The sequence below is a fragment of the Marmota monax genome, unplaced genomic scaffold (assembly GCF_021218885.2).
Source record: "Marmota monax isolate L192 unplaced genomic scaffold, Marmota_monax_Labrador192_F-V1.1 WCK01_AAM20220418_F8-fsc00253, whole genome shotgun sequence".
Classification (NCBI taxonomy): domain Eukaryota; kingdom Metazoa; phylum Chordata; class Mammalia; order Rodentia; family Sciuridae; genus Marmota; species Marmota monax.
In genome coordinates, this window is record NW_026695237.1 from 490,568 (window position 1) to 503,766 (window position 13,199).

The 13,199-nt window shown below is 44.3% G+C and overlaps 1 protein-coding gene across 1 annotated transcript in view; it reads left to right on the top strand.

Annotated features, from left to right (window-relative positions):
- The first annotated feature begins 756 nt into the window (after nt 1-756).
- The window catches only part of LOC124089423 (sodium/glucose cotransporter 1-like), an 82,831-nt gene continuing 70,388 nt past the window's right edge, over nt 757-13,199 (top strand). Inside the window, 3 exon segments of the mRNA XM_046439441.2 lie at nt 757-882; nt 1,536-1,621; nt 11,421-11,492. Of these exon segments, the coding sequence (XP_046295397.1) occupies nt 876-882; nt 1,536-1,621; nt 11,421-11,492 (165 nt within the window). The 5' untranslated portion in view covers nt 757-875.

The window sequence follows — 13,199 nt, forward strand, 5'->3', positions numbered from 1 at the left end:
CCCAGGACCTTGTGCATGTATCATTCAGCTACACCCTTATTAACCCCAAAGTCAGCTGTTTAATTGAACACTAAATATGTATGTGGCAGTATGCTGAAGTGTTTTCCATATGTTCTTTGATATATCTTAAATCTTATTATCCACATTTTGCAAGTGAGGAAAACAAGCTCCCACACCAAAGCTGGATAACTTGTTCTGAGGTTTCCTCACTAATGAGAGAAGGAGCTAGAATTCTAATCAGGTATGCACTGACTATACAGCCACTTCTGAGCTCACTGGGTGAGGAACATCCAAGGAGGAGCTTGATGCTTTATAAACAATGGTCATGTTCCCCACTTCTACTTTAGAAATGCTGGTGAGCAATAGAAAATATCATCTCTGAATCTGGCAGATGTAGCAGGAGATGAAACTCAGGATGAAGTGAGGGTGACACACCTCTGTCATGCAACTATTCAGGGCTTGTTACCACTGGATGGAGAAGAGTTGGAGGCCCAGGGAGTTTCAGGAGCCTGGCTAGAGTTATAATGGGCACCAGGAGCCTTCTTAAGAGACCAACTAGTCAAATTCTGGCAATAAGACTGGAGAGGAAACAATCTCAGATGGGGAAGTGATTTGTAAGGTCACTTGACAGAGGAACTAGTATCTGAACTGAGGGTCCTGACTCCCAGCCATGCACTCTTCCTGCTCCACCAGGCTGAGGTCAAAGTTGAGGCAATGTCCTGTGAAGAGCTCTGGGGAAGGCAGGCTGAGTGTCTTGCAGCTCCTTCTTTGTTCTGTAACTCCTCTCTGAAGCCAGTCAGATGTTTAGTATCCAGAAGAAAGAGCTATAGCCCTCCATCAAGCAACCTGAGTTCTGGACTCAACCTGAAGCTGGCATGAATGGTGGGCACTCAGCAAATCTGTTAGATCAAATTGAGTCTTGTCTCTAGACTATGATGTTAAGTGAAATAAGCCAAATGCAGAAGGTCATGTTTTTATCATATGTAGAAGCAAGAGAGTAGAAAGGAAAAGAAAGGGAGGTATCTCGTGAAAAGCAAAGGGAGATCAATACAATAGAGGAAAGGGACTAGGGGGTGGGAGGAGGGGAAGAAGGGGGAAAACGCTGGGGAGGGATATTGGCTAAATTATATTATTATTGTGTACATGAACTAATATTAACAATGAATCTTACCATTATACATAACTATAATGCACCAATAAAAGATTTTGAAAAAGAATTGGGTCTCTCTCTACTTTAGAGCTGATATTCAGAGAATTTAAAGGGTGTATCCAAGCTAACCCAGCAAGTCAAGGGCTGAACTGATGCTCAGATCCTTAGATGAAGCCCACCAGGGGTCAATCCCTCCCTGATTACAGTTTTAGAGGGAAGGTCAGGGACACTTTACCTTTATTGCTTTTTATCTTTCCTTCTATTTCACCTTCTTCACCCACAGTCTAGGGGTAGGCTCAGGTGAACTCAATAGTCTTCTATCCTGACCCTTCTCACTCTTCTCTATTTCCTCTTTTCCTGACAATATTTTGGTTTTTATCCTTAGGCCTGGAATCACCTTCAGCAGCACCTTCTCCCTACGCCAACCTCACAAATCATCTTGAATGCTGCTTTCTCTGGAAAATATATCAGGTAGAAAAAAAGAAAGATGAGAGAGAAAGAGAGAGAGAGAGAGAGAGAGAGAGAGAGAGAGAGAGAGAGAGAGAGAGAGAGAAGAAGGAGGAGGAGGAGGAGGAGGAGGAGGAGGAGGAGGAGGAGGAGGAGGAGACAATGGAGGAAGCGGCGGAGTGGGAGTGGGAGGGGGTATGCTGGCTGAGTTGGATGCTGATGTTGGTTACCCAACAACGCGATTGTATTTAATGCTTCTGAGCTGCACACTTAAAAATGGTTATGGTGGTAAATTTTATGCTATGGATATTTTAATATATATACACACACAATACATCTATGGATTAGAGTAATGTGATGTGATACAAGTCAAAGAATGCCATGGCCATTAGAAACTGGAAAAGAGAAAGAAGAATTCTTCCCTAGAATCTCAGGTGTCTGATCCTCCTGACTCCTTGATTTTTAGCTCAGTGAAACCGATTTTGGACTCCTGTGTTCCAGAACTTTGAGGAAAAACAAAATCGGTTGTTTCCAGCTACCAAATTTGTGGTAATGTGTTACAGCAGCCACAGAAAAATTATATGCTGATCAACACCCTGCTTCCCTGGACTTTCCATACCTGAACTCAGAAGAAAGAAAAGGAAAGGGAGAAAAAATATCATAGTGTCCTTCTATTCTCCTCACATTTGCTGGTGTCTCTCTGTCAGTGAGACCCATTGTTTGAAACAGTCAGTACTTTCTATGCCATAGTATAGACATTTTGATGGGGGTCACCATGTCTAGTGAGCTTTCCATGGTCTACTGGTTGGTGACTGAGCTCAGATTCAAACTGACCATGTAAGTCCCTCCTCCACCCCTCTTCCCTAAATCCACTGTCTCTGTACTTATGCTATTGATTTTATTGTGCCCTAAGAGTTCAGTGTTTCATGATTATTCCACCTTTGTGTGCCTTACCCAGAAGCACAATTTAGAGTGAAAGATAGATACTGCATATTTTTAAAAATTTTTTAGTTGTAGATGGACTTGTTTATTTTGTTTATTTACTTTTATGTGGTGCTGAGGATTGAACCTAGTGCATCACACATGCTAGGCAAGCACTCTACTGCTAAGCTACAACCCCAGCCCCAGACACTGCATATTTGAGAACTGCTGAGGAGGAGCTCCTAGACTGTCAGGAGAAGGCAGGGACTTTGCCTGGCACAGAGCCAAGTGGAAAAGCTTTGCTAAATGCATGAATGAATTAACAAAGGAGTATGGATAAAAGGAGAGTTCCTTCTTGCTGTGATTGACAGCTAAACTCTAAGTGTTGGAGGCATCCATGGAGAAAGTTTCTACTTGCAAATTTCTTAGAAGAGGAATTCCTGATCTTTCTGAACTGGCACTAAGCAGGGCCCTGGACATAGTCTTATTCAGTTTACAGTCCTGGGGAAAAGATGAGCTACATGGATGCTGTCTAAATAATGATTTTCTGATTGCAACTAAGGTGGGAAGAAAAAGTGCTGATAAGGGAGGAGAGGAAGCAGAACTTGGAGACAGCAAGGTGCAAAGGAACACAGGGCAGTTATCCCTAAGTACCTGGGTGGTAGATTGTTTCCACTATTCCCTGTAGATACCAAAATGTGCAGATTTTCAAATCCCTTATATAAAATGACATGGAATTTGCAGTCTGTTTACATATTAGCAGTGAATGGTTTTTAGTTGAGGGCAGGGAGGACCCAGGGAAGAACAGAGTCCTGGTAGAATTTATGTGGTCCTTTCTCCTCCTTGTACTTTCTCATTGGATCAAGGCTCTCCTCTCCCAGAACAGCCACTTTTGGTTGCTCTAAGCCTTCAGGGTCACCCCTTGAGAATATCTTTCCAAGAATCCCTCTGAAAGAGTCCCTGACCTGACTTGGGTTGCAGGGCCACTCCCTTACTGTGTGACCTTGGATAAGTCATGCTTCCTTTCTCAACCATCTCTTTTCTGAGCCCAGGGTGTGGCTTAGATATGTGTCTCCTAATGAGCAGGCTGAGTACCCAGGAAGTCTCAGGGTTTGCACATAACCTATGTATATCCTCACATATGTATTAAATACTATATTATTTATAATACCTAATAAAATGTAAATTCTATGTAAACAGTTGTTATACTGTATTGTTTAGGGAATAATGGCAAGCAAAAATTCTGTACTCTGGATGCCAAATCCTGGGATATGCAGGGCTAACTGTACCTGGTGAGACACAGAGTAAGGAAATGCTTCCCTTCTTCAAGTCTCAGTGTCTTCCTCCTATAGGAGGGTAACAGTGTCCTTGGGGGCTGTGGAGGTGGAATCAGGAATGTGAGTGACTGGCTATGCCTGTGGCCAGGGATTATGATTATGCATCCAGCAAGTTCCCATTTTCCCAGAATGTTCTCCACAAGACCAAGAATTTAGCTGAGTTTCTTAGAAGAGCTCTGTGCCCATTTTACACATGGAGAAGCCAGGTCCAGAGAGGGGCTGGGACTTGTCCACGAGCAGCAGTTGGCAGGTGCTCTTAACTGTCTCTAGGTCCCTGGCCCCAGGCGGTGATCCCTCTATTAAGCCACTCCTGCTCTGTCCCAGGTGGAATCCCATGGCAGGCCAGGCGTGGCAGCCTGGTGGTTTCCCGCAGCTAGAGGACCTTGGCCTTTGTGCCACGGGGACACCACCTCCTGGCCGGCCCCTCCCTGCTCGAGGGACAGCCTTTATCTGTTCTGGAGGACACCGCCCCGCCAACAGCTCGGCTGACTCCTCATTCAGCACTCCAATCTTGGTGCTGCTGGCCGACAGTGCAGAGCACCTGCAACAGCAGCAGCAGCAGCAACAGCAGTGCAGAAGCTTTAATTCACTGCCCTGCTGCCCCTCCATCGCGGATCCCCACCCCTAAGGCTGATAATTAACTCAGAGGCTGAATAAGAAGTGAGCAGTCCGGGTGTGGGGGAGGGATTTGCCATCATCACCATGGACAGTAGCACCTGGAGCCCATCACCCACCACCACTGCTGCTCCAGTGGAATCCTAGGAGCGCATCAAAAATGCTGCAGACATCTCTGTCATTGTCATCTACTTTGTGGTTGTGATGGCGTTGGGTTATGGGTATGTAGGAGTCCTGGGACCGGAGCTGAAGAGGACGGGACAAGAGGGGCGCACAAAGGGATGGTGTCCATGAGCTGCCAAGAGGCGGATGGGTTTATCTGTCTATTGAGGCAAGTGGGAAAGTTGGAAACCCTTGAGAGGTTTTGAGGAGCACAATGTGTGGCAGGAAAGCAAGCATGAACTTCTGTCAGACGGGTTCCCAGGGGAGCATCAGGAAAGCCAAGGGAGATTCCTGGGACCTGGGAGCAAAGAAGGAAGGTGGAGGATTGCTGAGAGAAAGAAAGAAAAAGCCAAGAGGTAGAGAGGGTCCCCTGGCAGGTGACTACTTTCCTACCTTAGTTAACCAACTTTAAATGGGAAAGAAATGGTTTCAAGCCAGAAAGTCACAAACCCTGTCAGGCTCAGGTGCTTGGGGCAATCTGTGAGTGTGGCTGACCAATGTCACTGCTCCTGCGGAAGATTAAACAAGAGGCCTTTGCCAGGGAATTCCAGTGGCTGGAGCTAATCAGGAATGGGGAAGTTATGTGGAAGAAGAGGAGGAAGACCAGAGGGTGTCCTGGTGCTGCAGAGAGGGAAGTGCATGTGTCTCCCCTTGGGACTCTGGTGACACACCAAACTAGAGAAACGTGTTCTCTGCATCCTGGAACTTGGAAAGTTCTTTTGTGACAGACTCTGACACACCTAACACTAAAAGAGAAAGTGTTTTAAAAGCATGCAAATATTCCAACCACTTTCAAGTGTTGTCCTGGGTGGGGATGACAGAGGGGGCTACTGTGCCAATGGTACCTGGTTGTGTTGAACTCTTTAGACTTAGAGGGAAGTGTGGGCACTGAAACTTTCAGGAGTAAAAGGAAGTGTGGATTTGGGGGGGAAATAGAAATTTCTTAATAGAAAGACTCCTCAAGTGTCACATGGGGTTGGTGTGGCTTACTCTTTCTCAATATTCTTAGCTTCCTCCAAACAGTGGGAAATATTCAAGTAGGAATCAGAATACTCAAGTTTGGTACTGGCTTTCTCATGGTTAGAATCAAATGACCAGGTAGGATAGCTTCCTGCAGCCTCAGTTTACCCAAGAATAAGACAAGTACAGTTGCATCTAATCTTATGACTTCTCAAAGATATTGTAAGGATCTGCAGAGATGAATCTGAAAACTTTTACAGTCTTTAGGAATTTTTTTTGAATCTCATTTTCCCTGCAGGGTGTCACCCAGACTCTGAATAATTTGGTCCTGTTAAGTAAAATGGGAAAAATGGTCAGCTGGGTAGAACATCTTTACAAAAAGCCACAAGACGGAAATGCTAATCCCCAATTTACAAAAGAGGAAGTTGAAACCCCATGTGGTTGTGATTTGCCTAAGATTTTGCAATACATGGGGTTGTTCCTGGAACTCAGGTTATCATGACTCCTGGTTTCTCAAGGTATCAGGCACACTGTCACTGTGTCTGCCTTAATACCTCCCACTCCTCCCCAGCTTATATACACTATAGCCAAGATGTGAATCTATCATTTGGTAGCCATGCTATACTGCCCATTTCCCTGACAATCCCGATAATCTCAGTTTTGTAAACCAATCTCTTTAGCCCTGCCAGTACTACAGATGTTTACATTTTTTATGGTATTTGCACTTCTGAAATATCTGTGAATCAGTACCACTTGTCCTTTTAAATGCTGGTTAATGAGCCTACTAGTATTTGTCGACACATTTAATCTTCCCCCATTAGCAGTGCCCCTGGACCCTGATCATTTAACATGCTGAATTTTTTTCCAGTCAAGACTCCCCTTTTTGCTATGAAAGGGTTAAGAGTGACTTTGGGATAGGCTTCTGACTCATGCCTAATCCCTGGATTGCACAGATACAAGGGTCCAGGCCCATTTTAGCAGCATCCCTCTGTCACTATCCTGTCACTTCCAGTATTCTTCAGTAGTTTCATATTCTTCCGTCTGTGTCTCTTTCGATCATATTTGAGCTTTGGATTGTGGCTTCTTTGGTATTTATTTCCACTTTTATTTCCTCCCAGGTGACTTCTTGGGGGATTTATATCTTCTGAAAATGAATCTCTATCCTTGTTATCCTGAAACATTTCTACTATCCTGTAATCCTCTCAAGCCAGGGTTTGTTAAAATTATGGTCCATGGGCCAAATCTGACCCACACTCTGATTTTGTATGATGCACAAACTAAAAATGCTTTTTCATGCTTTTATTTATTTATTCATTTAATTGTGCATCAGGGATTGAACCCATAGGTGCTTAATCACCAAGCAACATCCCCAGCCTTTTTTATTTATTACCTTTTTTTTTTTACTTTGAGACAAGATCTTACTAGGTTGCTTACAGCCTCACCAAGTTGCTAAGGCTGACTTTAAACCTGTGATTGTCCTGCCTCAGCCTCTAGAGCCACTGCGATTATAGGTATACACCACCACACCCAGCTGCTTTTCACACTTTTAAATTGTCATAAACACAAAACAAGAAAAAAAACAGTGAGGCAGCATGTATCCCACAAAATATGAAGTATTTATTATCAGAGTCTTCCCCTTACAGAATAAATTTAACAACCCCTGTGTTATGCACTGTAAGGGTCCGGCAAAACGTCGGAGAAAGACACCACCAAGTGACCACTCATGCAATTGGCAGAAGGGGATTTATTGATCTAGCATGCTAGGGCTCCATGCCCACTCAAGAAGGGAGAACAGCCCAGACCCCCGAGCAGGGGCTGAGCACTGCTTAAGTACACTTTTTTTGGGAGGGTGGGGATTTTACATACATCACAGTCTCCTTTAACAAATCATTATACACCGTGGGAAAATCAAACAACAACTCCTAAACATGATTAGTTCATTCATTGGCGGGAACAGGTCAGGCTGGAGTGATAGGTCATTCCTAAGGAGGGGGTTACATTCAAACTGATTGGTCCAGGCCCTGCAATGCCTACGTGACAAGCTGCACAGGGTCTTGAATGCTATAAATCAACTAAATAGCCAGTAGGGCATTGTCTTAACTGCCTCAGGAATTTCAGGTTTTGCAGGTAGCATAGAAACCTAACAATACCTAATCCTTTACATTTTAACTCAGACCTTGCAGCTTAGAAATTTTACAATGCCCGGTCTTTTACCCTTTAACTTTTACTCTTTAACTTCAATTTCTTTTACCCTTACAGTACTAAGTTGAACCAACAGCATCATTGACTGCCTGAGCTGAAATGGGTGAACCCTAGCTTTCCATTTTACAGATTAAGATCAGAGAGGGTTGCTAGAAGTCAATCAGGTGAATCAATATAGAACTGGGATTAGGACCCAGGTCCAATATTCTTTCTTGCCCCCTCTAAGACACTGTTCTTTTTTGGAATACTCTCTCCTTTGACCTTTCAACCAAAGCATTGCTGGACAGTGTCCCAGTGGTTCTGAATTTCTTTTTTCTGTGTATATCTTCATAAAGATGAGACCTAAATTTATTGACTTCAATCTTCTTCATCTTATATTTACATCTCTTCTTTAAGCCATTTGTCAAAATCACTTTGGCCAGTTGTCAACAGCCTTGACTTGAATACTTTCAGCAGAAAATCTTCCCAGTGGCCCCATTGCCATCTCTGAACAGCTCTGATAAAAAGGAGCTGGAACCCAGCTTCAACCTGACATCCTGGGGCTTCTCCCATTTTTTGTTATGCCATATGCAGGATGCACTGAGTGTGACTGTCCTGTTTTACATATCAGAAGATAATAGGCCACACCTGAGTCTTCTCCCCAGGCCCAACATCTCCAGTCTCTTAATCTGTTTCTCATTTAAACTGAGGCCTAAACTTCCTTCCTTTTGTTCAATGATATTTTTATTTCAATGAGAAAAAAAACACACACACAACACAACAAAACAAAAACAAAACCATTGTGAGTTAATTGTTCTTCTTTTGCTCTTGTGAGTTCATTCTCTTCTAGTTGTAGGGTAGATGTGTGAATTTAACACTATGGTTTACAAAGTGAACCTTGGGACCTTGAAGTTTCCTTTGTGCCTTTCTATGCATAAGGCATTTACTAGGTTCTATAGGGATTAAAAATTTGTAATATGTTAACACAAAGTAAAAAAACATGTAAGGACTTTGAACACGGTAAAAATAGAGTTCTCTAGGTGTTCAGAGGAGGGAGAGATTATTTTTGTTTGGGGAAGGGAAGAGTTCATAGAAGAGATTTCCATGGGGAGAGTGTCAGGTAAGGTTTCACAGGGAAGATGACATTTGAGAGGCCTTGAGGGATGGGTAAGCAGAGATGAGGAGAGGATAACCATGCTGGAGAGGAAAGGCCTTGCAGAGGTGCACCTCTCTTTACCTTTGGTACATCAATATCTTTTCTGAATTACTATAGCTCCCCACTCTAGACCCTACACTCATATTCTTCCTCAAAGCTCTTCATTTTTGTGACCAACCGAGAAATATTTGTGTCTGGACCTCAACCCACTTTTCCTGTCTCCCTAATCAGGCTGGGGAATATCACCTTCTTTGATTTCAGAATGATCATTTTCCAGCCCATTGCTGGAGGCTAAGTCATTTGGATTTATTTCTATTTCAGCCCTAGTGACCTTCATATGTTTTAGGTCTGTTGGTGTTCTCTCTCTCTCTCTCTCTCTCTCTCTCTCTCTCTCTCTCTCTCTCTCTCTCTCTCTCTCTATTGGTTCTTTTTAGATCTGTTGACTGTCCTGTTATTCTCAAAAAATCCACTATAGAGTCCTCAGAGTATGTCCAATGGGATGGAAGACACTGCTAGGAGTCCAGAAAGCCCTGATGCACTCTCCCTGGTACTGCAAAGCACACAGGGATGCTCAACAAATCTATATTATTTAATTAGATGCATAAATGATCCTGCTTCTTAAAGAACTTTATTCAATACTTCTTTGCAGTGTGACAACCTAGCAATGCGTCATCCACTGCAGACTTGTTTGCTGAATGAATGGCAAGTTCATAAATGCCTGAAATGTCATCATCAGAGGTTAATTTCTTTAGACCAGTGATGCCTTTTAGCCTCATGGTCAACTATGAAAACACAAACACATCTTATAGGGATAAGCCCCTGTCAGCCATTAACATTTTCAGGGAAATTAACAAGCATCTATTGAGAGAAAGCCAGTGACAGAAAAGAGGAAGGGGGAGGAGGTCCAGGGACAAGAGCAGAAACACTGCCCCATTTTACGCTAAAAGCCTGGACCTGGGCCTGGGCCTGAGCTCAAACAGAAATAAGCTGCAGTCTCAGAAACAACATTCCAAAGAAGGCTTGAGAAGAGCTGGTCATCATTCATTAAACATACATGTCATATTTCTCCTCCTAAGACTTCAGTGACTGCTTATTGCTTATGAATACAGCCTGTAACTTTTAGCCTGGCATTTGAGATCTTGGCTCACCTCTCACCACTCTCCCCATTCATATGCCTCAGTCAAGTTCAACAACTAACACTGTTTGCCATTCCTTCCCTCCCCAGCCTGGGTATAGTTCCACCTCTGGATTACTGAACTCCTGAAATCCCCCTCCCTTTTTGTCCTTTAATCTAACCTCACTTTTCCTCTAAGATTTGCTGAAATGCTGCTCATTCTGGGAAGCCTTCTATCTTGTCCTCTTTTTAGAAGAAATTGCACCCTTCCTGTGTATTTACGTTAGTCACAATATATTGCCAAAAAACAATTCCAGCAAGATCCTACTTACATCTTCAGGGAGGGATAAATTTGTATTGAGTTTGAACATCTGTTTTTAAATGTAATATGTAGTATTAGCATTTTGAACTATTATGGTATTTTCTTTTTCTTGACAATAGCTTTTTTGAGATACAATTCCATACAAGTACCATATAGTACTTTTCAAAAGTATATGTCATTAGGTACTCTGATATTCTTGTAAGAAACACATAAAAAGTTCCATTTCCAAAAGGGATCAGGGAAAGGAGGGAAGAGATGTACTGGGAAATAAAATTGACCAAATTATCTTGGTATATTTTGTGCATGTGTGTATATAATAGTAAAATTATTATGTATAATTATAATGCACCAATAAAAATTTTAAAAGAGTTGCATTTCCTCCAATTTAACACAAAAGCAAACACAAAAGGTGGAGGGGCTTGTTCAGAACCAATTGCAGAGTGAGCTAGTGTTACTGGCAGCCTAGCCCAGAGATCCTGCCTGGATCCTGACTGGCTGGATCTGACCACCCACCCACACAATAGGCAAAAGATGGAAAATGAAAATGAATTTTTTGCAGTTTGGTCAAACTAGGGAGAAGCAATGAGGTTGTTTATCTGCAGGTCCCACAGAAATGGTTATAGTTTGTAGAAACAAAAGCCAGATGGCATACATATGTATATTTAGTTACCTGTACTAGACAGACTGGGGCAGGGGGTGATCTCCATTCTCAGCATCTTTGGCATTCCCCAGGTTAGAGACTTTATTCCCAGTATGAGGAAATACACAATGGAAAAAAAAAAACCACTTATCAGGAAGTTGTCCTTAATTTCAGTTTGTTTCACTGGCACTAGGGGAATTGTTTAAGCCTTCTGAGCCTCAGTTTCCTTGTCTGTTAACTGTAGGGCCCTGCCTCCATCATTTAATATTTTGAGAGTCCAGGGGAATAGGAAAGTGAAAGAAGAAGGTCAAAAAGTGGAGTGGCTAATGAAAGTGCCAATATGAGGAGGTGTGTCATTAGGCTGGTAAGGTCACTCTTCTAGTTTTCTATTAAATTTTGGACCTTTCTTCCTTAGGCTATGTTTTCCACCAATCGTGGGACAGTTGGAGGTTTTTTCCTGGCAGGCCGAAGTATGGTGTGGTGGCCGGTAAGTTTTCTCTAAAATTCTGTTTGCTGGGGTATTTCTTTTAGGTATTTTCTTCTTGGCTTTTGTTGGTGGTGATTCTTCCTTCTTCCCTAAATTCTTGGTATGAGTCACATGCTCACCAGGTCTCCTAGGCATTTATAATCTCGTTTTAATGGAATAGCATTTAAATAAGTAATGCTTGGAATTCATCAAGGGATAAATAATATATACATATACATATATATGTATATATATATATATGCATATATATATATATGCACACACATATAAATAAATCGAACATGCTAATAAACCCATCACCTTACTTTTTTGTGATAAGTACATTTAAGATCTAATCTCGGACAGGAAGATGGCGGCGAGGGGAGTGCATTGCCCCCATGTGCCGCGTCACTGTGTGGGAGTATGACGAGTCAGGACGGCTAAAGGCTATCTTTTTAGGAATTTCCAGCAATAGTGGGGTGCTCCGGAACCTGGAGGAAGGATTTCCATCACACGAGGATCGGCTACAGGGACTCAAACGCGAGAGATTTGTCGCATGGAGGGTAACGCTGCTTATTCAGCAAATCGCCCCGCGGCTAGAGTCTGCAGCGTGCACTGGGAAACGAGGAGATAGCGACACAGGGATACAGCGCTGTAGTTTCTGCCAGCCGTGCAAGCACCGTACTCAGTGCTGAATTCTGGGTTCGAGACGGGGGAAGGAAGCAGTCCAATTCGGTTTTCCACACCGGTCAGACCACAGAGGAGGCCAGCGGCCACCATCTTGGAGAGCGGACGTCACCATCCCTGTTTTCGACTGACCTCAGCTCATTCAGCCATAGAACAGGTAATTTCAGGCTGCCATTCGCCTGCGGCTTGCAGACAGATTACTCAGGCTCAGTGCTAAATAACCCGCGGAAACTGCTTTTTGGAGCCTGCTCTTATCAGAGCATACACCAAGCATGGAGCGGCCGAGTTCTGGCTCCCGGAACTGCTCTGGCCCAGGGCTAAGGAGCCCGCAGAAACTGCTTCTCGGTCCGGGTCCTGCTGAGTACTGTGGAGGTAAATACCAACCAAGCCTTCGTGGGCAGTATCAACAGGATGGAGAAGGGGCCTGTGAGGGCCGGTCAGGACTCACCCATTGCTTTGGTCACCCGGCAAAGGGAACAAAATGCTGCCATTCCCATAGGATACCAACATGGCAGAGATCTGATGTCATCAGAAAGCGGCGGAGGAGAGAACTTCATCAATACCAGTGGCGACAGAAACAGTTGGTCTCCTGGTAGGGAGGGTGAGTCACAGACATCCGAGTCTCTCTCGCTTTGTCGTCGAGCCAGAGGGGAGGAGCCGGGCCGACGCCCGCGCCCGCAAGGTGGGCAGACCTGCGACCCAGTGGTACATGGGCGTGGTAGGAGGGGCAGGGCAGAGCCGCCGCCCGCGTCTGCAAGGTAAGCAGACCTGCGACAGACTGGCAGGTTAGGCCCAGCGGCCTGCCAGCATGGTACACAGTCACCCCAACTGGAGTAGGGGCAGAGCAGAGCCTTCGCCCGCGCCTGGATCAGGCCCCGCCGGTGTGGTGGTCACATGACCCAAATTGGAGTGGGGGCAGAGCGGAACCGCCACCCGTGCCTGCAGGGTGGGCAGACCTGCGACCAACCTGCAGATCACGCCCAGCGGTCTGCGGGCATGGTAGGTGGGGCAGGGCAGAGCCGCCGCCCGCGCCTGCAAGGT